This window comes from Nicotiana sylvestris, chromosome 10 (assembly GCF_000393655.2).
Source record: "Nicotiana sylvestris chromosome 10, ASM39365v2, whole genome shotgun sequence".
NCBI classification, from domain to species: Eukaryota; Viridiplantae; Streptophyta; class Magnoliopsida; order Solanales; family Solanaceae; genus Nicotiana; species Nicotiana sylvestris.
The window spans coordinates 120,474,500-120,501,017 of record NC_091066.1 but is presented as its reverse complement, the minus strand read 5'-3'; the positions used below and the strand labels follow the sequence as shown (position 1 = coordinate 120,501,017).

The window sequence follows — 26,518 nt, the reverse complement described above, 5'->3', positions numbered from 1 at the left end:
ATTGCCTGAATCCATGGCTTCCAAAGCCATTAAAGGCCAATACCTACCCCCTATGACTCCTACACGCCTGATTACTTTGGTTTCAAGGCCAAACCTTGAAGAAGCTTGGCCCAGACCTTGGTCGACCTTAGTCTTATGGATGTCTCCAGTCGTATCTGACCTTGCTCCGGCCAGCCATGACTATTCAAGCCTTATCTTGACTTCTACTGCCTAGATCAATGACTTTCCAAGCCTTTCTCACCATCTGGGTTCTTCTGAAACCCTAACCTTCGAGGTTCTTCTAATTCTTTTAGATCCGTTGTAGATCTGTGTTTTCTCTAAGCTTTTTGAAAGTTTTCTCGAAGTTTCTTTCAAAACTTTACCTTCAAAACCTTTACCTTTTCCGATTTAGGGTTTTGTTAAGTCATTTCAAAGTTTTTCCGATTTTTAACATGTTCTACCGTGTTTCTTATGTTGTTCTTCTACTATGTTTCTTATGTTAATTCTTCTACTATGTTTCTTATGTTGATTCTTCTACTATGTTTCTTAAGTTGTTCTTCTACTGTGTTTGTTTATGTTAGGAGTCCTAGTTCTTTCTTAAGGTTTCTGATTTTATTTTCTTTATTGATATTTTTGCCTAATTCTCTTGTCTTTCCTCTCTATACTCGATTGATGGTGAAAACCCTAAAATTTGGGGGTTCACTCAAGTTTTGAGACTACTTGCTATGTGATTTGCTTGTTCCTCATCTCTGAGCTTGTTTGGTTTCAAAACTCTAATTTCTTTTGACCTATTTGAGTTTCTGAAGTTGTTTCATCTACTGCTCGACTGAGTTTCGAAATCTTTGTTTCAACTTCTGTTGCTTTATGTGATTTTGATCTCCTGCTATCATTGAAACTCGACTATATTTTTCAGAAAGGCTTTCTACTTGACCTTTTTGCATATTTCTGATACTCCGCCCTTTCTCTATTACTAAGTTGGTGAAATCGACCTATGTGACTGTCATGTGACTATTTCCTTGTCCTAAATTCGGCCTTGCGTGCTTGATAATTATGCACTCTTTCATATGCTGAACTTCCCTCTGAATTGACCTTCAATGTGGGACTGATTTCAGACCTCCTTGTGTAAGTCTGATGGACTCTTTCCTTGTTTACTAATTTCCCTGTTTCTTAGGTTGATTTGAAAACTTTCCTTAGCCTTTCGATTCTCCTATTTCTGACCTAGTTCATTTGTTTATTCATGGACCAGTAATTTCGAATCCCTGACTCCTTGATTTACTATGTACAGATTGATCTATTGTGTTTCTTACCTTATTTGGTTAACCGTGTATTTCAAAGATTCTTCATTAATTCTTCCCTTAATTAAACCCCTATGTATTTACCCTTAATTGCCTACTTTGCACAAGATGTTTACTTGATTTCTTTCCTTAAGTGATTTCTGTCCATTACCATTTAAGTTTAAACTCCTTAATTAAAGGAAGTTCTTGTATTGATTGATTTTAATTGGTACAACAGTTCCATAATTATTTTCTTGCCTTATTTTCCTGCCTGTTTTCACACTATAAATACCTGGATTTTCGTTAACACAAGGACACACAAACACTCTTATTTTAGGAACTCACACTCACATTCAAAAGCACTCTCTTTTGTTACTTACACTGTGGCCTGTTTTTCAAGTCCTGCTACTGCTTTTACTGTATTTTGTTTCTTTGAAACTGGTATGTCCTAATTAAGATTTCAGCAATCATAACAATGTGTTTATTTAATACCTTTACTTGCATGTCTGCCTACTATTTGTGTTTAGTTCAGAGTTTACTTTAGCATGCTGTAATTCCCTTCCTATTATGAATCCCAAACCCCCTACCCTAGTTTGTTTGATGCTAATAGTTTGTTTGAGGCATGACAGTATTAAGTATTATTGTTTATGGCTCAAACTTGATTCCCCTGGAATCATAACCTCTCTGTCACTATCATATGTTGATTCGTAAGTATAACATCATTATTTATTGTTGTGCATGCCCAACTAAATGCCTAAGCACATAGGCTCTTTGCAACTTTCCTATCCCCTGAACCCTTTTGTGTGAATTTATCAACTTGCTTGTGGCTGTTTCCCTCTCCTTTAGCACTAAGAATACTATCCTTCACTTGCACACTCTCTTAGACTTTAAGTTCTACCCCCCTCTTGTGAACCTTGCCTTGGGACCCTTTGAGCTCCCTCTGAACTTGAACACTTGAGGGCTGACCCTTCCACACTGCACTTGTCCCTATTCTGATAATATAATTTGGGTGTGAGCACTGCCCGAAGTCCCATTGAGGCTCTTAGGGGACTTTGACACACTCAAATTGGAGAAAGGCTTTGGATCAATGGTCTTTGAGTTGGGTCTATCTTGTAACTCAAAGAGGCAGTCAGAATCATGTTTCCTCTAGTTGTACTGTTATTTGTATTTTGATGTAATTTTATTCATTCTGGCTTGTAAGAATTTGTAATAAACGCTTGGGGATGGCTAGTGAAACAGGGCTGGGTAACTATGCATGCAAAGGGTAGAAATCATGCCTATAGGACTTACAATTCTGCATATTCAATTTCATATAGAAATTATACCTATAGGACTGCTCTAATTCTGCATATTCAACTTCACATAGAAATTATGCCTATAGGACTGTTCTAATCTGCACATTCGAATAGAAATCATGCCTATAGGACTGTTCTAATTCTGCATATCCAAACTTTACCTAGAGACCATGCCTATAGAAACGTTTAAATCTGCACAAGGTCTGCACTTAGATATTATGTTTATAAGGTTTAAAACAATTTCTGCATCTAGATACCACGTCTACAAGGTTTTAAAATCAGTAACGTTTAGAAAGCATGCCTATAGGAGTTTCTAATTAATCTGATTCGCTTCATGTTAGATGTAAAATCAGTAATAATGGATACTGTCAGTTGCAGAACTTATAATCAATTCGTTTAAATTTTGCCTCTTTTTTAATAATCTGAGCCTCTCATTTAGAAGTTTAACATATAGGATTTCAAACAGTTTATTCAAGTCTTACTATTTCATCACCCTTTTAAATCAGTAGATATCATGCTTATAGGACACCTGCCCAAACACTTAGGCAAGCCTTATGGTAATAACTATAAACTAAATCTGCTTCTATTAATAATTACGACTAGCAGGCAGGCCTGATTCGGACTTCTTATCTGAGTTATGTGATAAACTGAAACTGTCTCAACAATTTCCTCTACTCGTCTTTATTACTTTTAAACCAGACCTAAAACAGTATATGTAAGTCATGCTAACTGTATGTTTTCTTTGTTTAAAGAGGTATATCTGAGCCTCTATTTGTTTATATGCTTTCCCCAAAATCTGCAATATATGTTTTTGTATGTCGCCTAGAGTTTTACCTTTGAAACTCCAAATAAGCCCAACATCCTTCCCTTTTAGGATTAGTACACCTAAGTACCTCCGGGACTGATAGGAATGGGGCGGGTAATAGCATGCAATAAGTAATCGTGATCAATCCGCGTTTTAAATACCTTAACGGGGTGGGAAGGGTAGATATGGATATGATGACCACGCGATAATGCCACGTGTAGCCCCTCATTGATGAGTGATTACCGAGCATTGTGTGGGGTGATCCATATTATTAATAAACCTAGGACCCCCCCCCCCTTATTCTTTATTCTTTTAGCATTTTAACTCCTTATTTTCTAAAATCAGCTTTTCTCATTGTTCTTTCAAACTGTGTTTAACTTTCAAGCCCTTATGTATTGAAATCCCCTCTTATTTGAACCATATCTGCTTATATGTTAATTACACTCCAAGTTCACAATAACTGTCTGGCCGGGAACCACACTAGTGGATCCTGAGGGGTGCCTAACACCTTCTCCTTAGGATAATTTCAAGACCTTACCTATCTCTGGTTGTTCAAAAATCAAACTCAATTGGTGTCCTAATGCACCTCAAATCATTAGGTGGCGACTCTTCAAAATTCAAAATCCAGTTCCTGAAAGGAACAAGTTATCCCATACCAAATGTCATAAACCTAATTTCGCTCTAGAAAAAGGGGCGCGATAGTAGGCATAGAAGTAAAAAGCATACCGTGATTCTTGGTTGGCCCCAGCGTTTTGGACAAGTCGCACCAAGAACGATTGAAAAAGGGGAAAGAGGAATCCAACCGCCTGATCTATCCCGATAGATCTTAAACCGCATTGGGGTACCAAATGGTGGTTGCACAAAAAAAGAAGGTCATTTTTTGAAGAGGATAAAAAGGTAATGAAATATGATTCGAGGTAGAGGCACTTACGGTTCATATTCTACTCCTATGGGAATGGTATCCTATTAGCCGGAATAATGTCCGAGGTCCTCACTCGGACAAACCGGCTCATCCACCCTCAATCCTTGTCCTCGTCCTCGTCGATACTTGAAAAGAACGTCCTCGCAGATCGAGGATGAAGCTTGATCAAATCTCGATAGAAATGGGGGATGTATAATATGATCAGGTGATAGAGAGTAAAGGTCATACCCTTGACCATGTTGGAAAAGTGTCGGAGCATATGAACTATCCTCTAGAAAGAGGGATAGATCTGGCCGAGTGTCACTTAGTAATCATGGCAAAAATCGAGGATCACCGGATATATCAATGGAGAAGATGGATCTGAAGCATCCGCGGGGACTAAAGTAAACGGGTATGTGTACACATAGAGGAACCCAACCTTATGGTCCACTATGTTCTCCTCAAGATTGGGAAGTTCTACTAACGCTGCCTTCCCCCATCGGCAGTCTTCTTTCACTTTTTTGTATCGGTCGCCATACTGATATACCGAGATACATGTTCACATCGGCCTGGTGTAGCTGGAGGATTTTCGACCGAAAGGTTGTGCAGAGTATCGAATTTGGTGTGAGTGCATTGCTCGACAGTTGGGGCACTTTCGGTTTGCCCTTAGATGAGCATGACGAGAAGGCGGTGCCCTCCTTCTGAGGTACTGTTCTAGAAGTTTGAGCCATAACGACAAAAATAAAAAGAGAAGGGTTTCCGGGAAGGAAAGTAAAGAAGCAGGCTTAAAAGGGAGAAGAACAAAGGAGATGGTGGATTTAGTTGTAAAATTTTGAAGATATCGTAAAGTATGAATTGCAAGACGGTTGAGGTATTTATAGGAGCCACATATGAAGCATTTGAGAAGTGGAAAGGTTGAGCTAATAGCGGTTCAGAGGCTTCTCGGTAGTCGTGTTGACAGCGACTCTCGTGCGGCTTTTGATTCGTAGCATTTAATGCTCTGATAGACTAACGTCATGGTAGTAGGTATCGAATAGGCGGGAATTCAAAACCGTTTCTTATCATTTTAATCTAAGAAATGCGTGGACTATCTGTATACGGTAAAAATCAGTGGTCCGATTTTATGATCATTAAGGCACCTCGTATATACCTCCTCCAGAAGACTTAAAGTTTATCTTGGGGTTCGACCCTGAGGGTTCTCAATGATCGACCTCGAGGCAGTGCAAACCAGCGGCTACGATGGACTGACGTGAAGTTCCCAAGGCACATGATTAGGGCTGACCAAGTCTATTAGGCTAGTTCAAGCCCGTACCATGGCATTTAATTATTTTACCAGCCCCATATCTTTGTAATAAATGCATTTGTACTATGTTGGCATTCTCCCTCATATATAAAGGGGACCCTTATCATTTTGTACTGACAATATACAACACACAACATTGAATACAAAAATAATCTCTGCTCTCTAACTTAAACACACTCTCCATTGGTTCTATTATTTACATTTATTGCTTATATTTATTGTGTTCTATTGATTGTTCTTCATTTATTGATCATTATTGATCATAAAGAGCCTTCATAAAAGCTCTCAAAGATGTTAATCCTTTACCGGTTGCCCATAACGTAGCACCGAGATCGACCCCTAGGCTCCATATAACCAGGCTCGAGGCCCCGATTCTCAGCCACTCGGTTTACTTAAATATACCATTTTTGAGTTCTTATATTATCTTCTAATCTCACATTTAGTATATATTGCCTAACAACTTGCATAAAAACAGATCACATATTTTTAGAACCACAAAATCAAATCTAATTGTAATTACCATTTTCAAGGTAAACACCAACAAATCACAACTCCTCGTAACACCGAAGAGTAACTCATAGATCACTCTAGGACACGAATAAGCTCAACAACAATCGAATGGCACATTTTTTAACAATAGTAGTTCAGAGTCAACAAATCTTACCCAGTGCAGAACATATATCCATGTTGGGCCTACCAATGCACCCAAATAAACTTTGGGCACCCACAATAGATAAATAACCCTCCGAAAGTCCACAGTGACTGAATCACAACACTTTGTACCCTATGACTAATCTTAGCTACATTTTCACAGTCCATAACCACGAAATCATCTACTCACAAAACCTCTCAACCTCCAAATCCATTAGAACATACGAATCACCATTTCTGGTCTCAACTCCACCGCATGAATATCCACACTTCTCCGATTGCACGGTCATCCTACGAGAAATAATCCTGAATTTTTTTGTGCCACAAGGCAAAAATTAGAACTCCAGCAATTGATCAAACAAGAAAGTGTCGCAATGCCAAAGAAGTATCCATAACTCAATCATATTGCCCTTTCTGAAATGTATATCCTTATCAAGCCACACCAATTAGCAATATCATTTGCCTAATCATCTGAAACTGCCCATGATGCCTAGGAATTTATGTCCTTCCTTTCAGAACTGAATTGTGACCTTACACATCTAATCTCAACCCTACACAACATACCGCATATACCAAGCCATCCTATGTCAAATATGAGGACTTCATAATCCATTCCGAGCCACAAGCAACTACGTACTCAACTAGCCAAGAACTTTCCATTTGATCCCATTTAGAAAAAAATCACTATACATCACATGCTCCTCACGCCAGTAGAAAATGTACACCTTCGACCGTAGTAAAAACCATCAAGAGCTCTCTGAATCCCATTTACACAAAATAAAACTGTCAGGACTGAATTCCTCTAACTCAACCAAGCTACGCATGCCATTAAAACCTAAGAACATTGCCACAAAACACCTGTAGAAACCCACTGCATCATAAGTACCCAAGAACCGATCATATCTATTACCACACCGACCTAACCTACTACCAAGCTATCCTAATTCTCTGAGTTCCTTCCGAATTACCTTCAAATTGATATGTTTCCTTGCTAGTACACCACTATCCTTAACTAAAACTTGCCCCACGAACTTTAGCATAAAACCACACCGCCCTAAGGTTCATAGACCATCATATTCTTCTGAAGCACCCCCAAAAGTACCACAGCCGAAATACCCTCTCTAAAGAGACCTTCTGTAAATCTAAAACCATTACATTTGCCTTCCTGATACTGGTATGTAGAATTCATAATGATACAGAAATGCCACAAGTCCTGACATCCTCCCATATAAATCTCAGTTTCTAGCCAACACATATCCTGAAGATTCCCAATTACTACATGTAAATCTTGAATCTTTCAAAACCATTCTCGGGAGTTAACCACTCTACTCCGGTTTCAATTAGACTGATCAAATGAACCGAACGATCTGTGCCCCATTAGAACAACAACACTTATGGAAGTAACCCCACTTTAATGCAACCAAATAAATTCATGCTCTATGCACCATACATTCTTCACCAATAACAACTCAAGTCATCTTGTGATTCTCATACACCCATAAAGCATAATGTAACCTTTAATAAAAATTTCCTTTACTCGAGCCATCCTCGGTCTCAACCCCTGCAAGCCACAACTAATTCACTAGTATACTTCAAACTGAAACCAATACAACACATGACCATGCAATCAACTAATCCATAGCATACTCCCCCACATGGCTCGCAGCCATAGGTCAAAACACACAGAACTCACAATGCCCATACTCTACTATTGCCATAATACCATGGTGCAATTAAACTAAATCCTTCATAAGCTCGTGCAACACAAACCATCTAGTACTTCAAGTCTTCTGCAATTCTTGCATTCACCCTCGTAACAGTCAAGCCCACTCTCTTAAGCAATCCAAATTCAAATTGCAACACGTATTTTTCACTGGTAAAAGAGGTCTTCCAATAAACAACATAAGGATCACCCAAACTCCAGAATACTCCGCAGGAGATAACCCACCTGCTTCGCCTCAAACTAACATCTCTTTATACCCTTCCACCGACATAAACATTACGCAATCACTTAATCTTCCTGAGTTTGAACTCATATCGCAACGTGAAATCCACTTCAATTCCCAACCAGACAACATCAAAAGATCCTTCAACACACCCACAACTCGGGGTTATACATCAAATCACGATGGAAATCAAGCACCAGATAGCTCTTGCTACCCCCAGGCAGACCCTTATCATCTCATTCAAATCATATGAACACATCTCGTAGTCACATCATACTCACCACGTGGCTATCCAGTCATCACCTCCCCTAATAGGGACACTATCGAGCATATAAACCTAAAAACACATGCTCACATAATCAACACCTTAGTGCTCAAGCTACAAGCAAAGCCCAGCCTCAAGTGCTCCAGACTGGCCCAACATCAATAGATAGAAATCACATCTCACCCCTCGATCAGGGAATCACAAGCCATCGATACACAGCTGATACCGAGCGCTCATGCGTGCATATGAACGCGTGGAAGGAATTCAAAGTGTTACATTTCAAGCTGAATCAATGACGCACGATAAGAATTCAAGAATGTGGGATTTCCTAAAGGTTCTGCAGCCTCTCGAAGATAAGTACAAATGTCTCTGTACCGATTCGCGAGACTCTACTAAACTTGCTCATGACTCGTGAGACCTATGTAACCTAATCTCTGATACCAACTTGTAATGACCCCAAAACCAACCCGGTCGTGATGGCGCCTATCATGGAACTAGGCCAGCCGACACAAACCCAAAACCAATCAGTATTTTCCATTCTTAGGATAAAATCAAATCTATTTAAAAATAAACTTTTATATAGTGTTTAAAACAAATAACACTGTGGAAAGAAAGTCCGACATCGGGGTGTCACTAGTCATGAGCATCTACTACAACTGTCTGACAACCTCAAGACCATCATGGTAGGGGAAAACCACAAAAATACACTAATGGAATATAAGAAGTGAGAAAAGCAGGGCTGTGATCGCCAGGCAGCTACCTTGCTAACTCCGATGAACCTGCCATCGAGCTCAGAAATACCTAGATCTATACACAAGGTGCAGGGAGTAATATGAGTATGCCAACCCAGTAAGTAATAAAGTAAATAAAGACTTAGCAGTAAAAAATGATGAATCCACATCATGATAAACTCAGTACGCATAACAAGCTTTCAAATCAGAATGTGAGTCATTCATCTCATTTAAAATCCAGTTTTTGGTAAAAATCATTTGAAGATGCCTTCCAACAGTTTCAATAGAGGTTCAATACAGTTTACAGTAAAAGTGATAAAAATCATAATCGTCCCCTCGGGCAAAACATAGTTGGTACACAGCCCCTCGGGCAAACATAAATCACATACATCTCATAACAGAAAAATCTTAGCAGAAATAACAAAGCCAAATCAGTGATTAAATTTTCGAACATATCGTAAAAACTCTAGTTTCAATGAAAGTTGTTTAAAAGCATTTGTTCAAGATTTTCAACAGAGGCTCAGTATAAGGGGAGTGAAAATAGTAATCTCATAAAAACAAGACCCTCGAGGAAAGTATCACTCATATACATATATAGCCCCTCGGGCAAGCTTTTTAGTCACTCGAGTCTCAACTCTCATCAATCAGCGCTCACACTCGGCACTCACTCTCAATAGGTACCCTACAATAACTGATACGGCATGCAGCCCGATCCATAAATATATAGTTGACTATGCTCACTAGGGGTGTGCAGACTCCAGAGGGGCTCCTACAGCCCAAGCGCTATATCGTTGTGGCATGCAGCCCGATCCAACATATCACTGCGGCGTGCAACCTGATCTATATATCGCTGCGACATGTATCCCAATCCATATACATATAATCCTCACATCCAAGTCGTCAGCCTCTCTCGGTCATTAACCTCACAATCAGGCCCTCGGCTTCTCACAGTCATTAACCTCAATATTAGGCCCCCGATCTCTCACAGTCATTAACCTCACAATCAGGCCCTCGGCTCCTCATAGTCATTAACCTCACAATTAGGCCCTCGACCTTTCACAGTCATTAACCTCACAAGCCACTCGGGCTATCAGTAAAACAGGGCGTTCAGCCCAAAAATATCATTTATAGTATCAAAACTGAGTAAATAAGGCTGAGTTATGAAATCAATAAAACACAGCATGACTGAGTACAAATATTAAGTCAAAACAGTGAGGAATAATAGTAAAACACCCCTAAGGGTCCAAACAGTTGGCACAAGGCACAAATATGGCTTTTAGCTCAAAACGTGATAATACTTTCCAAAACACAATAGTATCAAATAGTTTTTAATCAAATATGCGACTTAATAGTCGTATGGGACGGACCAAGTCACAATCCCCAATGGTGCACGACCCTACACTCGTCATCTAGTGTGTGTGTCACCACAAGGTAGCACAACGATGTGAAATCCGGGGTTTCATACCCTCAGGACAAGATTTACAATAATTACTTACCTCAAACCAGACAAAAATCCTACTCTGCGATGCTTTTTCCTCTCGACTCGGCCTTAACTCGCCTCGAATCTATCCAAAATTAGAATCATAACATCAATATACGCTAAGGGAACAAAATCCATGCGAACATAATCATTTACATCAAAAATCTGAAATTGGTCAAACCCAACCCCGGGCCCATGTCTCGGAATCCGATAAAAACCACATCAATAGAATCCTCATCCTCCCATGAGTCTATACATACCAAGATCATCAAAATCAAACCTCAAATCCCCAATTTAACTCTCTAATTTCCCAAATTCTTTCTCTCATTTTCCCAAATATTTTATGATTAAACAATGGAATGATCACCATAAACACAAGATACAAATCCCAAGTAGCTTACCTCTTTGAAAACACTTGATTCCCTCTTGAAATCACAGCTTGGAGCTCCAAAATCGACCAAAAATGGTGAAGAAATGACTGAAAATCGTGAAGGAGCCTTTATATATATATTCGTCCTAGTACTTCCGCATATGCGGTCCCCATTACGCATCTGCGGGGCTGCATCTGCGGAAAAATCTCCGCTTTTGCGGAATCTCATAAAAAGGGCATTCCCGCTTCTGCGGTTGCCTGACCGCACCTGTGGTCATCGCAGATGCAGGGACCAAACCGTACATGCGACCCCTGTTGCGCATTTGCACCTCTCTTCTTCTCCTGCAGAGCTCGCACCTGCGGTCCCCAATTCGCAGGTGCGGATATGACAGAAGCAGCAATACCAACTGCAATTTCTCAAGTTCAACTTTCCGAAAACTATCCGAAATCATCCTGAGGCCCCCGGGACCTCAACCAATAATACAATCAAGTCACATATCATCATTCAAACTCATACCATCCCTCGGAAGATTCAAAACGACATCGTAACACCAAATCACACTCGGAGTCAAGCCTAAGGATTTCAAAAACTTCTGAATTTCGCAACTGATCCAAAAATCTAGCAAACCTCATCCGAATGACCTGGAATTTTGCACACACGTCAAAAATGACACAACGGACCTGATCCAATTTCCGGAATTCCATTCCGACCCCGTTATCAAGATTTTGACTGCCGATCGGAAATGCTAAATTTCTAATTTTGCCAATTCAAGCCTAAATCCACCACGGACCTCCAAATTCCATTTTGGACGCGCCCTTAAGTCCAAAATCACCCGACAGATCTAACCAAATCATAAAAATCCAAATCCGAGATCGAATACTAAAAAGTCAAGACTAGGTCAAACCTTTCAAATTTAAAGCTTCAAGCTGAGAATCATTCTCCATATCTATTCCGATTAACCTCAAAACCACAACCGATGATTTATATAAGTCATAATACATCATACAGGGCTATTCATGCCTGAGAATTAGCTAGCGAAGTGCAAATGCTCAAAACGACCGGTCGGGTTGTTACAAAGGGAAAGCAAACCAAACATAGTAAGAAAGGTGCCACAAGAAGCACCCAGCTTCTTGAAATTATACATACCGATATTTGTGGACCCTTTGATGTTCCATGTTTTGGTGGAGAAAAATATTTTACCACTTTTATCGATGACTTTTTACGTTAAGGATACATCTATTTGCTGAAAGAAAAATCTCAAGCAATAGATGCTCTCAAAGTGTTTGTTAATGAGGTTGAAAGGCAATTACATAAAAAGGTAAAAATTATTAGGTCAGATAGAGGTCGTGAATATTATGGAAAATATAATGAATCGGGACAATGTCCAGGTCCATTTGCAAAGTTCCTCGAGGAACATGGCATATGTGCACAGTATACTATGCTAGGATCACCTCAACAGAATGGTGTTGCAGAAAGGCGTAATCGAACACTTATGTATATGGTTAGGAGCATGATGATTAATTCCTCATTATCCAAATCATTGTGAATGTATGTTCTTAAAACCGTTGTATATTTATTAAACAAGGTTCATAGTAAGCCAGTTTCAAAGACTCCTTTTGAATTGTGAAAATGTAAGAAACCTAGTTTAAGGCACCTGCATGTGTGGGGTTGCCCAGCGGAAGCTAGAGTTCATAATCCACAAGAAAAAAAATTAGATTCTCGAACAGTAAGTGGTTACCCAGAGAAATCTAAAGGGTATGTATTTTACTGTCCAAACCATAGTTCAAGAATTGTTGAAACAGGTAATGCAAGTTCATTGAGAATGGTGAAGTTAGTGGGAGTGTTGAAAAATAAAGTGTGGAAATAAAAGAGGTGAGGGTCAATATTTTATTACCCACGAATGTGCCTACTTCCACACAAATACCAAATATTGTTCCAGTTGTTGAAGAGCACTTTGACAACACCGAGAAATATTTGGATGAAACATTTTATGAAGAAACTAACTCACAAATATCTGACACAAATGAACCACAAGAAATGTCATTAAGAAAATCTCAAAGAGTTAGAAAATCGGCTATTTCAGATGATTACGTGGTTTATTTGCAAGAGTCAATTTTGACATTGGTCTTAATAAAGATTCAATTTCATTTTCACAAGCCATAGAAAGTAATGAGTCTGACAAATGGATTGATGCCATGAAGGAAGAGCTAAAATCCATGGAATACAATAAAGTCTGGGATCTCGTTGAATTGCCAGAAAGTTCTTAAAAAATCAGGTGTAGATCGGTCTTTAAGACCAAACGCGACTCAAGTGGTAATATTGAACGATATAAAGCCAGACTTGTTCCCAAGGTTTATACTCAAAAAAGAGGGCATTGATTATAGAGACACTTTTACCGGTCTCAAAGAAAGACTCGTTAAGAGTTATTATGGCTTTGGTGGCTCATTATGATTTAGAGTTACACCAAATGGATGTGAAAACTGCTTTCTTAATGGAGATATCGAGGAAGAAGTTTATATGGACCAACCAGAGGGTTTCAAAACTAAAGGAAAATGTCAAATGGTGTGTAAACTGAAGAAGTCAATATATGGACTAAAACAAGCCCCACGACAATGATATATAAAATTTAATGATACCATAGCATCTTTTGGATTTGTGAAAAATACCGTTGATCGGTGAAGATACCAAAAGATCAGTGGGAGCAAGTTTATATTTTTAGTCCTAGATGTTGATGATATCCTACTTGCTGCTAACGATTTAGGCATATTGCGTGAGACTAAAAATTTTCACTCTAAGAATTTTGAAATGAAAGATATGGGTGAGGCATCCTATATGATCGGAATAAAAATATTCTGTGATAGATCACAAGGAGCATTGGGATTGTCTCAGAAATGCTATATTAAAAGAGTTCTAGAGAATTTTAACATGAATAACTGTTCAGCAGGAATTGTTCCAATTCAAAAGGGCGACAAATTTAGTCCCATACAATGCCCTAAGAATGATGTAGAACGAAAAGAAATGGAATCAATTCCTTACTCTTCTATTGTTGGTAGTCTGATGTATGCTCTGACTTGCACAAGACTGAATATTAGTTTTGAGGTCGGAATGATAGGAAGATATCAGAGTAACCCAGGAATTGATCACTGGAAAGCTGCAAAGAAAGTTTTGAGTTACCTGAAAGGAACAAAGGATTACATGCTCATGTATAGGAGATCTAAGCATTTGGAAGTTGTTAGATACTCGAATTTAGATTTTGTTGGATGTATTGACACTAGAAAGTCTACGTTTGGTTGTTTGTTCCAATTAGCTGAAGGAGCAATATCGTGGAAGAGTACCAAACAGTCTGTCATTACTACATCCACGATGGAAGAAGAATTTGTGGCATGTTTTGAAGCCACAATTCATGCATTATGGCTGCGAAACTTTATTTTAGGACTTGGGGTTGTCGACACCATTACCAAGCCGCTGAAAATTACTGTGATAATTCTGCAACAGTATTCTTCTCCAAGAACGATAAGTACTCCAAAGGTGCCAAGCATATGGAATTGAAATACTTTACCGTCAAGGAGGAAGTTCAGAAACAACGAGTGTCACTTGAGCATATTAGAACAAATCTCATGATTGCAGATCCATTAACGAAAGGTTTACAGCCAAAGATATTTAAAGAACATGTAGATAAAATGGGTCTTGACTGTATTTATGATTAATGTATTTATGATGTTTTGACACTCTGAGCTTATTTATGTGTTTCTGATATACATTAGTGATTTCTTGTTTCTCATAATGATGTACACATTATTGTTTTGAGATGTTACAAGATAAGTCTCAATGAGACATTATTGTGGATCATAATATTTTATAGCTTATGAACCTGATATGATAAGTTACTAATATTGTAGTATATGGAAGGGAGTATGTAGACAAATTATATATAACCACCATAACTCACATTTACTAGTTTATTGTATTGTGGTATTTATGATGGACATTATAGAAGAGATTTGTTTATGTGCAACTAATGTTCCTATATTAAATATTAATATTATGTGATTATTGCACTAAGTGGGAAAATGTAAGATTTTCTTACGTTTATTGGTGGCCCAATAAGTTTAAGGCTCATAATTAATATTTAATTAATGAGCAAATCTCATCTGTCCGATCGGTTACTTGATGGACGTACCGGATTAAGTGAGAACCTCTATAAATTGATCCTCTCCCCACCCATTAGGGTTACCGTATTTTTCTATTCTCTCTTCCATCACTAAAGTCGGCGGTAACGAAAGTTAGGGCAAGGGGCGAGAAACCAATTCCAAAACGCTTCCGCTTCGTGATAATGGCTTACGATTTAGGTATGTTTTCTGTAAGATTATCATGTTCAAGATCCTGGTATACAATTAAAATATATGTTTACACAATATACCTGTTGTTTTGGATTAACTTAATTATCCTTACCGTGTAAGAAAATATTATACACCATTATGGTATGCAAGTTATTGAACTCATAGCGATGATATATAAATATCCAAGAATACTATACTCGCACCAAAATTACAATCTTTTGTCCTCTGTAATCACCAAAAACCCTTCAAACGGGTATAACTAGTAAAGTGCAATGCCCCATTAGTTATCTTCTATTGGTTTGAGACCAACGATATAATGGCTGAGATAGAAACTTCGAACTGCATATTTGACTTTTTGGGCAAAAAGGTTGAAAAAAATTAAGAGAACTTACCAGACGTACTAATTTATTACATCCTTTTTCTTTGTGCATGAAGGCTTCCGTTCCTGTTCGAGGTGTTGGTCTCGTCAAACTCAATTTTCTCTTCAGGATATTTTTCTAGTTTAAGGTTAAAAAAATCGGTGAAGAAGTCAAGCAAAAAAATAATAATACTCGGTAGCATTTTGGACCCAGAGTCATCCTAATTCTTTAAAAGAATATCAATTTCAGTGATTATTCCATGTAATGTTAATTATTGTTTATTTTGTGAATAGGGTATTTGTATAAAATTCAAATATTTCAGTGGTAATTAATTTATTCATGTTAAAAATAAAGTTATTGTTCCAAGGGGCGGCTCAACATAATATGGGCCTAAGGCGAAAACAAAAGGGATTTTTACCTATCTATACCATATATCAAATCTTATTACCAAAAATGTTCATAATTTGTTATTTACCCATGTAGTCCACACTTTTACTACAAATTATATACCAATCCAAAAATAGGTAGATTTTGCCATTAAAAAAGCCCTAAAATGAAGGCACCAGATCTGATGTGATTCTGTCAAGGATTTTATTCGAATTTTGAAACTGAAGGAGATCTCTCTTCCTAATGAAGGCACCAGTTGCGTAATTCTTTCCTTCCTCAACAGAAAGAGATCTCACAAAAAACGCAATCAAAATGTACAATTACTGAAGAGAGACTATATTTGTTCTTCGTCTCAAATTGTACAAAATTGCTCTTCGTCGATATCAGTACTCAAATTGTAGAAACTATATCTGTTCTTCGTCTTTTTTCCTATCAACTACACGAAATCATGTCAAAAATCCCAATAATGCTGAAATCGAATGGTAATTGGGATAACTATGGCAGATTTAGAGATTTTGAAGTTGATGCCATTGTGGTAGATGATAATGCAAACTACGGAATTCTCAGTTCTACAATTGCAGAACAATTATCGATTGATACATCGGATAAAATTATAGAAATCAAATACATTGTGAACGAGAATTGTCCTCCAATGGAGATTAGGAATGATATGGGGGTTCGTGCTTACATGGAAACCAAAAAGGAGAATAAAAACTTAGGTTCGTATCCTTTATGTATAAGCGTAAGAGATTTCAATATGGAATTGGCAATCAACAATGAAAGCACCAGTGCAGGTATGTTTGATTCGACATTGCAGAGAGTTATGGTGTTACTATGTTATCTACAATATTACTACAATTACCTACAATTAAACTACAAAGCTCACATAGTACTGAAAAGGATAAAGCAATGTTGCTTTCAAAATTATCTACATAGAAACTACATTTATGAATTTATTGTTTGCAGGTTCGTCTGGATCCCTAAACTTACTTGAATTTCCATCCTCACCAGCTATAGAGGAATATCAAAGTGAAATAATAACTGAATCTACGCAAACATATATTGAAGAAGGACAAGTTTATCAGGACAAAGCAAACAGTAGCTGCTGCAATGAAGAATTATTCAGTGATGCACAAGTTCCAGTTCAGAGTAAAAAGATCTAGTCATAGAAGGTATGTAGTTATTTGTGGATAATATATCAGCAAAATCAGTGTATGATTGAAGATAGGTGGGTTTTATAAATTGTAGTTAAATTGTAGTCAGTTTGTAGTTAATTGTAGTTTTTTCATAAATTTGTGTAAATATTGTATTTCTTTTGTAGCTACTGGCTTATATGTGTTGCTGAAAGCTGTAAATGGCATTTCAAGGCAACGTCAATTAATGATTCGGCAATGTTCAAGATAAGAAGTTTCAGCCGTCAACACACATGCTGCCTAATGGACGAAACATTCATACAGCGCAAACGTACTGCAGCAGTACTTGGTAGCATGGTCGTTCCAAAGTATTGTGATCCTAAGACTGTTTACACACCAAAGGACATACAAACTGACATGTTATCCGAACATGGACTGAACCTAAGCTACATGCAAGCATGGAGAGCAAAGGAAAAAGCTTTACAGTTTTTGAGAGGGAATCCGTGTGACTCCTACAACAAATTACCCAAATATTTTTATATTCTTGAGAAGAATTATCCTTGTTCTGTTGTTAAATTGAAGAAGGCAGCAGATGATTGCTTCTTATACGCATTTGTTGCTCTTTGTACATCAATAAATGGTTGGCAACATTATAGGCCGGTAGTAGTGGTTGATGGGACATTCATAAAGTCAGCCTACAGGGGGATTATGCTGACAGCAAGCACCATGGATACAGCAGGTAAATAATGGAATAATTTTGTACTTATTTTATAGACAGTCTTTAAAATGCAGTTAAATTGTAGTTATGTTGTAGTTATTTTGTAGTTATATAAAAGAATGTAGTTAACATGTCTATATTTCTCAATATATATTGTAGTTGTTATTTAATCATATTTTATGTCTTAAAAATGTAGGTACTATTTTTCCCTTGGCATATGCTGTGGTTGATTCTGAAAACGACGCGTCTTGGAAGTGGTTCTTTGAGCAATTCAAGGAGGCATATGGTGAAAGACCTTCAATGTGTGTTGTTTCAGATAGGCATGAGAGTATACTGAAGGCAACATCAGTTGTCTATCCGGGATTGGCACACTACTCTTGCATGTGGCATATATGGACAAATATAAGGTCAAAATTCAAGAAGGGACATCTACAATTACATGAATTGTACTTTGCTACAGCACGGTCATACACTATGGATGAATTTAATGAAAGGATGTTGAAGATTGAAGAGGTAGACCTGCGTGTAAAGTCTTACCTATATGATATTGGCTATCATAGATGGTCAAGAGTACATGCAACGGTGAATAGAACTTTTACTATGACGTCAAACATTGCCGAGTCGTTGAATGCTGTAACAAAAGATGCAAGAGAGCTTCCAATATTTGATCTATTTGAGTATATGAGGACTCTTCTTGAACGTTGGACAAAAGAAAAGTTATCGAAGGCAAAGGGTACTTTCACATACCTTGGTCACAAATACAACAAAGAATTGGAAGACAACAGTACATTATCTCAGAAACTAAGGGTAAGATATTTTTTTTTGGTGCAGTAGAATCAAAAAAGTACTAGCTGCAGTTTTTCCAGATTGTAGTTAAACTGTAGTCAAATTGTCGGTAATAATAGTTTGTAGATGAGCTGTAATATATTTGTTGCTGATTTGTAGGTAAATTGTTGATAATCCATTTTAATGATTGATGTATTATTATTTCTGTTTGGTCTTCAATTGTAGGTGAGGGCTTCAACAGATCATATACATATTGTGTTAGATGGTGTGAAGCGGTACATTGTGTGTCTAGAAAACAAGAAATGTAGTTGTGGACAATTCCAACTTGATGAACTTCCATGTGCGCATGCTTTGGCAGCATTAAGGCATAGGAATGAAACATACGAAAACTATTGCTCTCCGTATTACACAAGGAAGAGCCTTCTGCTTACCTATGAAATGCCAGTAAATCCTCTTCCTGATGAAGGCAAATGGGATGTGCCACAACATATTTTGGATGAGGTAGTAAAGCCACCGGCGGGAGATAAAAGGCAGCCAGGGAGACCTCACAAGGAAAGATATAAAACATTTGATGAAATAAAGTCAAAGAAATACAAGGTGTCATGTGGCAATTGTGGAGGTGAAGGGCATAACAAAAGAACTTGCAAGAATGCGCCGAAAAAGAAATGAATATCATGTAGTTAGAATAGTTATTCAAAATAAATGTTAGTGAGCTCAAATTATCGGATTTTCTTGTGTAATTGTTTAAGTTTTTGAAGATGAATAAGAAGTATAAACATCAATTTGTGTATCTGCACTATTTATGTTTTTATGTATTCTGTCAAGCATCTAAAGTTGTCTTTTTTTTATAGAATAGTTAAACTTTAATATTTACTGTATACAAAAAAACTGATATTAATAAAGAATGCATTCAACGTAAATTGTATCCAGATTGTAGTGAATATGTAGTTTAACTGTGTTAGAACTGTAGTCCTGTTATTCATATGTAGAGGAGTTGTAGTTAAAATGTAGTTTGACGTAGTTTAAATGTAGATAAATTGAATTTTTTTGATAAACCTTGTTGATAAAAGATGGCTAAATTATTTATATGATTCCTGTATTTATTTTATCTTTCTGCTGTGTAACAAATGACAGTTATATACAGATATTACTTGGCACTTGAAGGTATTTATAAAAATAACTTGAAGATTAAAGTCAAATTGTAAGACAAAGCTGTTGCTGTAAAAATGTAATCAGAGTACTCGAGTATAATGTAATCAACAAAAAGTGTTGTAGAAAACCAAAACGACATATTTCCTACATTGTTTTCCAATTCAACTACCAAATTTCACAGACCAAACTAGGAACACAATAGTCTATTTCTTCTTTCGTTGCACTCTAGTCCTCTCGTTTTTTGCCGGAGCACCCTTCCTCCTTGCTAGCCTGCCAGTAACCTCACTCTCACTGATTGACCCATCTTCTTGCTTCTTTGTTGCATAGTCCCACAGTAGAGCTCCATAGCGTCTACGGTGTTGGTCAATATCAGAAAGATCTTCCTTTGGGATTGCCAAATCTCCAAGGCTAACATACTCCGCAAATGCAGCCACAAATACACCACAATCGCTGCATAAGATGAGAATTTTTCATTATATAACAAATGATTAAAATAAAAAAATTAAACATATAGAAAGGGAGATTATTTTTTTACACTGAGCCTTCCTTTTGTTGTGGAATCTCAAGCAACCATCCATTGTATGTCGAGAGGGTCCGTAACTGGTTTCTCGATGTATGCCTTTGTGCTCTTGAAGTTAATGTCTTTACGTTTACCATAGAAACCAGTGCATGACAAATACAGAGGGATAATGATTGAAAACTTGTCAACCAATGTCTCAACTGTTTTATGACGGTTTGCTCTCACCATGGAATCATAAACATAAAGTTGTCTGTCCTTTATGTCAAAAACTAGCAACAACCAATGGAAGTTCTCTACAAGGTTCACAGGCATGAGCACATAGTCAACAAGATCCCAGGCAACATTAGCAAGAATTCTGTACCCAAGAATATATTCTCCAACATCATCCTCGGGTTTAACAACCGAATACCTTTGTTCCGGTGGAGAACTTATGAACTTGTCATAGATTCTTTCAATCTTTGTCTTGAACAAGCAATCCGTGGTTGTGAACCTAGTATTATTGTTGGGGCCATATTTGCCTCTTTTTCGCAGATAATACATAATAACATCAATGTGCTGCCAAAATAGAATAAACATATACAATAAGGTACGGTGTAACCACACTTGTCTACAAGACAGCTACAGATTAACTACAATTTGAATTTATTAAAAACTCTAACAGATTGCTGCAAATTAGCTACACTATAACTACAGAAATATAACAGTTAGTCCAAGTACCTCACAAAATGTAATTTAATTGTAGTTTGTATGAACCATAGTGAACAAGTACTATATGTACAATTGACCCATCAGACTACAAAACAACTACACATTAACTATATTTATGCACTGTCTACATTTATTCACTATACAGAGGAACAAATGAAACATACCACCTAACTTAAGGTCCCAATAATCAGCAAGTTCAACCTACAGTTAATATTAATAGGCACAATCACAAGCTCTACAATATTACTACAAGGTAACTACAGTTGTGGTACACGGAGATTCCAAGTCAGTCAAAAGTACCAAAATTCCAGTTTGTACATACAATCATCATCACATATGATACATAAGGTCCATAAAAAGCAAAATTTCACAGCTGAGACATAAATATAGTAACATATATATGTTGTCTACAATATTACTACAATTACACATCATAGCTGAAAAATAAACTACAATTACACTACACAGCTGAAGACAAAACAGATATTGTGAATGATTATGTTCTTTATACTTACTGTGTTATTGATGACTTGTCCGGGGTGAGCAAGGTCATAAAACCAGTCCTTCTTATCAATCTTTTCACAACCAAAATCCAACCAAGGCTTGATTTGGTTATCCTTCTTGGAAAAGTAATATTTCCTCCTGTAATAACAAAAAAAAGATGATCAAATACAAAAAATTTACAAAATGAATTACAATTTTAAAGTATAAAAATGGTGAACAGACAGTGTAAAATGAAGCATTCATACCTCCTAGATACTTTATCACTACGAATGTATAACCAGTTGGTGAACCTTTCTGTCAATTCAGGATCTACATTTTCACCTATGACACTTGTGAAGGGGTGCTTGAGGTAAAAAAATTTAGGTCCAACAGATGTGCTGCCTCCAGAACTATACAAAGATGTGAAAGGTGATCGTGCATGTTTTCCCGGTTGCCTGGTTCTACCGGGATGAACAGGGGTTGATTCATCTCGTATGGGCTCGCCATACATGACCAACTGTGATAAGTTTTCTGGCAGCTCAAAGTCATCCAATGTCAAACCTTTGTTTTCAATGCCTTCAGGAACAACTTTTTTATCAATGCCTTCAGGAACAACTTCAGTCACAGTCACACCGTGAATTGGCGACTGTGGAACTTCACCTTATGTAGATAAGTGTAGATCTATGTAGATATGAACAGTATTATGGAGTTATAGAGAATATAGAGAATATATTACCTGCTTGTTGTGCCTCAGCTACTTAATCAATTACTGGTTCTTCCTCAATATTTCCTTGTAGATGTTCTGCTGAAACTTCAGCTTGAATGAATAATTGGGAATGAGAATTGTAGATATATGTAGGAATATGTAGTTAAGGTGTAAATTATTAAAATTTTGCATAAAAACCTTATTGTAATGAAGGAATGGTTCTGTACCTGCTTTATATGCCTCAGCTGCTTCTTGGAAGTCAGGATATAAGTCAACATGTGGTTGAAAATGTTCTGGAGAAATTGTAGCTGCAACACATAGTAAAAAAATGATTAGTATAATTAAATAATGCTGTCTTGAAATTTGTAGATATGTATGTAGGAATTTTGTAGATACCTGTATTGCTTGTGCTTCCATGCAGTTGATCACCAGCATTGAACTGGAATTGCTGGTTGTTCTCTCCTTGATGTTGGTAATTATTTTTTGTTGAACTACCAGCAAACTACAATTTTGGGGAATATTTGAGACTACTTTATTCATATGTCTTAATTAGTCTTAGTACAAAATTATATGTAAATTCTTACCTTTGACTCGTCCAAATCAAACCTCTTGTTTATCACATTCATAACACCCTTCAAAGATTGATCTATGAACTCTCGAAGGCTTGAGAGTTCCTCAAAAACAGCCTTCCTATAGGCATCTAACTTTCCATCAACCTAAAAATTAAATATATAATTAGTTGGTAATCTTATTCTAACTGCTACAGTTACACTACAATTCAACAAACTATAATTGTTATAGATTTATACCACAAATTAACTACAATGTATAACATACTATAATTGTTATGTAATGAAGTCAAAATGTAGCAAATTATGTCAATATATTGTAGTTATTCATAATACCTGCACAATCCCCTTTTCCAACTTCATGAGCTTGCTACTGACAGATTCAATGTCCTCTTGACAATCTGTATATTTGGGTTCAAATGATGGAGAAGCAGCAGTTGGAACATGTGATGGTTGAGCACCATGTTCATCTTCATATTGAATCTTGTCTGGCAGATTAAGCACTCCAAGCTCTTCTCCAGATTCAATCATGTTTGTGAACTGAATGATGAAAATAACAGTTAATTCAAGTGACAAAAAAAATGTAGATTCAATGTAGTTATTATGAATGTAATTGTAGCATCATACAAAAGTGGAAAAAAATACCTTGATCCACTCAGGCTTGATCATCTTCTCTTCAATTGCAGTTAACCAAATCTGCCCCTTTGTAGCTGACCATCTTAAAATGCGAGGTATAGATTCAGAACATCTCGTAGCAAGCTCGGTGCTGACGGACGAGCAACACTCATATAGCCACACTTGCAAGGCTAATGAGCATCCCCGTATCAGATAAGAATGTACATGGGGATTAAGACGATGTCGGACAGATTCAATAACCTGCTTGAAGGATTTGATACCCCATGGGTATGACTCAAAATTACCAGACTCTATTAGAAAGAACATAAACTTGTCTATGAAAGTCACATGGTCTTTATCAGAAGGACAAACAAAAAATTCCAACATATAAAGAATGCACAACTTCACCGCATCCACATCGTTTGCCCATGCTTTATTAGTCACTACATTTTTCAAATGCCATTTCTCAACCCTTTCTTTGTTCGGAAAATATGTATTCATTAAAGGGCTAACATAGGTGGAAGTGTAACCATAGTCTGAAAACTTATTCACACAATTAAGACCAGTTATCAACCCAAATTCTCTCAAGGAAAAATTCAATTTTTCACCCTTAAATAGTACTGAAAAATATGAGTCAGTAGACTTTGTCAATTCATACTTCATCAGAAGATGAAGTGATTGGTTTTGCATACAGATTTTGGGGAGACCTAATAAGTAACCAAAACAAGTTTTTCTGAAAACCCTTAAAGCATTCGGAGAGAGTAAAGCTTGTATCTGGCTAGGTATTCTAGGATCACACAAATTGTGGAATCTAAGCATACCATAATCAACATTTTGTTGTGCAAAGTAAGGTCCATTCTGTAGAAAATATAAAATTAATGAATATTAGTAGTTTGCATAAAAAGGAAACAGTAATCTACATATAACTACATGACAAATACAAAATATAACTAGAAGAAGAATAGCCTACCCACACCTATAACTATAAAACAATAACAGAAGAACAATGCACATGTAAACATTATCTACAGGATGTAACAGTTACTTCAAGTATGTCACATAAATGTAGATTAACTGTAGTTAGAATGAAGTTAAATATATGAGCTATACAGGCTATAATAAAAAATAACATATCTACAATTTAACCATCAGACTACACATCAACTACAAACTAACTACATTTATACACTGTCTAAGAGTCACAGTTCCAATTAAACTACAAAATTGAGACAAAGAATCTACAAAACAGTTACTTCAAGTATCTCACATAAATGTAGATTAACTGTAGTTAGAATGAAGTTAAATATATGAGCTATACAGGCTACAATAAAAAAATAACATATCTACAATTTAACCATCAGACTACACATCAACTACAAACTAACTACATTTATACACTGTCTAAGAGTCACAGTTCCAATTAAACTACAAAATTGAGACAAAGAATCTACAAAATTAGGACAACACCACATTTTACCAAAATACACTTGAACAATCAAAGAAGAATAATGCACTTGTAAACATTATCTACAGAATTTGTAAACATTATCTACAGAATGTAACAGTTACTTCAAGTAACTCACAACATGTAGATAAATTGTATTTAGAATGAAGTTAAATGTAGCAGCAATACAGGTTGCAATGAAAAATACCATCTCTACAATTTAACGATCAGACTACAAATCAACTACAAACTAACTACAGTTATACACTGTCTAATAATCACAGTTCCATTAAACCTACAAAATTGAGAAAAATAATCTATAAAATTAGGACAATACCACTTTGGCCAAAAAACACTTGAGCACTAAATTAACACTTGAACAACAGACTTTTACAACCAAAATCAAACTACAAAACAGTGAGGAAATATAAATAGTGTTTACCTTTATTGAAATTTTTTCCTTAACCAATTTTGGTACTTTTTTTGAGGGTTTCTTCTTCTTTGGTTTTGATGAGGAAGGAGAGACCTTGTGTTTTTTCACAGATGGAACTTTGGGAGAATCATCTACAAAATCGTCATCTACACTCAACTCTTTCCCCTTGCGTTTCAGTTGATTCTCGACTAGTTTATCAACTCCACCAACATCAACATCGTGCAAATGCTTGCTTCTCATTTCCGCACGAATTTGTCTAGGAGATGAAATACCAGTAGTTTGTTCACTTGCATGCGTCGATTGTGGGTTTTTTTGTGGTGATTTTGGTGTTAAAACACCCTAATCAAAGGTTGGAATATCAGCTAATATAGCTTTTGATGATTTTTTTGGGGGAGTGTTGGTTTTTTTCATGATTTAGGAGTTGAAGACAAAGATGGAAGTGAATTCAAATCGTGGGGGATACTATCAACTGAAGGTAATTAAGTGGAGAAGAAAGTGATGGTAATTGTGGGTGAGAAGAGATTGTACGAGAATGGAGGAAAAACTAAAGGTAAATCGTGAGGGTGGGGGGGAAGGAACTGAAGGTAAATCGTAGGGGGGGTGGGAGGAGAGAGAGGCGGGTAAACCAAATAACGTGAAAATACAGTCCTAAAATCACGCCTAAAATAAATGAAGGAATAATTATACCCTTAATTTGAATTATGGTATATAAAAGGTAATTTGGTATGCTTAAATGTAATTAACACAATCCTTAAACAATGAAGGTAATAATGTTTGATATATGGTATAGATAGGTAAAAATCTCAAAACAAAAAGTGAGACCTTAAAAAAATTCTCTTATAATTTATTGAAATCTAAAGAAGTTATAATCAGTTTTAATTATTGCCATTATCTAACCAATTTGTTTAATCTATCTTGTGTTATCATGTTGAACTTTATTGATTTAGTTTTGAAAAACTTTCTCAACCGAGGCAACTTATCTATATATAAATTGTTAACGGTAATTGAATTAACACTTTTTAGAGTATTCTTCTACTTATACAGTTTCTCTTTGCACTTTCAATTCTAAATATAAGTTGAAACAAATAATATTGTAGTAACTACTATGTTTCAAGAGTCATTCAATGTTAAAGATGAATTTTAATAGTTACTTATCGAAGTAGC

General features: G+C 36.6%; 2 protein-coding genes across 2 annotated transcripts; both read left to right on the top strand.

Annotated features, from left to right (window-relative positions):
* Positions 1–13,815: 13,815 nt before the first annotated feature.
* LOC138879876 (secreted RxLR effector protein 161-like) lies at positions 13,816–14,550 on the top strand. Its single transcript, XM_070159519.1, has one exon. The coding sequence runs from the start codon at positions 13,816–13,818 to the stop codon at positions 14,548–14,550; it is 735 nt and encodes a 244-aa protein (XP_070015620.1).
* Positions 14,551–16,535: 1,985 nt separating this feature from the next.
* On the top strand, positions 16,536–19,393 carry LOC138879875 (uncharacterized). The gene is made up of 5 exons (XM_070159518.1): positions 16,536–16,881; positions 17,054–17,249; positions 17,409–17,959; positions 18,135–18,745; positions 18,950–19,393. The coding sequence occupies exons 1-5, from the start codon at positions 16,536–16,538 to the stop codon at positions 19,391–19,393; spliced, it is 2,148 nt and encodes a 715-aa protein (XP_070015619.1).
* The last annotated feature ends 7,125 nt before the right edge of the window (positions 19,394–26,518 follow it).

Excerpts from the sequence above, each read along its gene's own strand:
- LOC138879876 (XM_070159519.1), top strand. The coding sequence starts at position 13,816 with ATGGGTGAGGCATCCTATATGATCGGAATAAAAATATTCTGTGATAGA.
- LOC138879875 (XM_070159518.1), top strand. The coding sequence starts at position 16,536 with ATGTCAAAAATCCCAATAATGCTGAAATCGAATGGTAATTGGGATAAC. Across the intron at positions 17,250-17,408 it reads GTTCAGAGTAAAAAGATCTA|CTACTGGCTTATATGTGTTG; the intron begins GTCATAGAAGGT and ends TTTCTTTTGTAG. Across the intron at positions 18,746-18,949 it reads CATTATCTCAGAAACTAAGG|GTGAGGGCTTCAACAGATCA; the intron begins GTAAGATATTTT and ends CTTCAATTGTAG.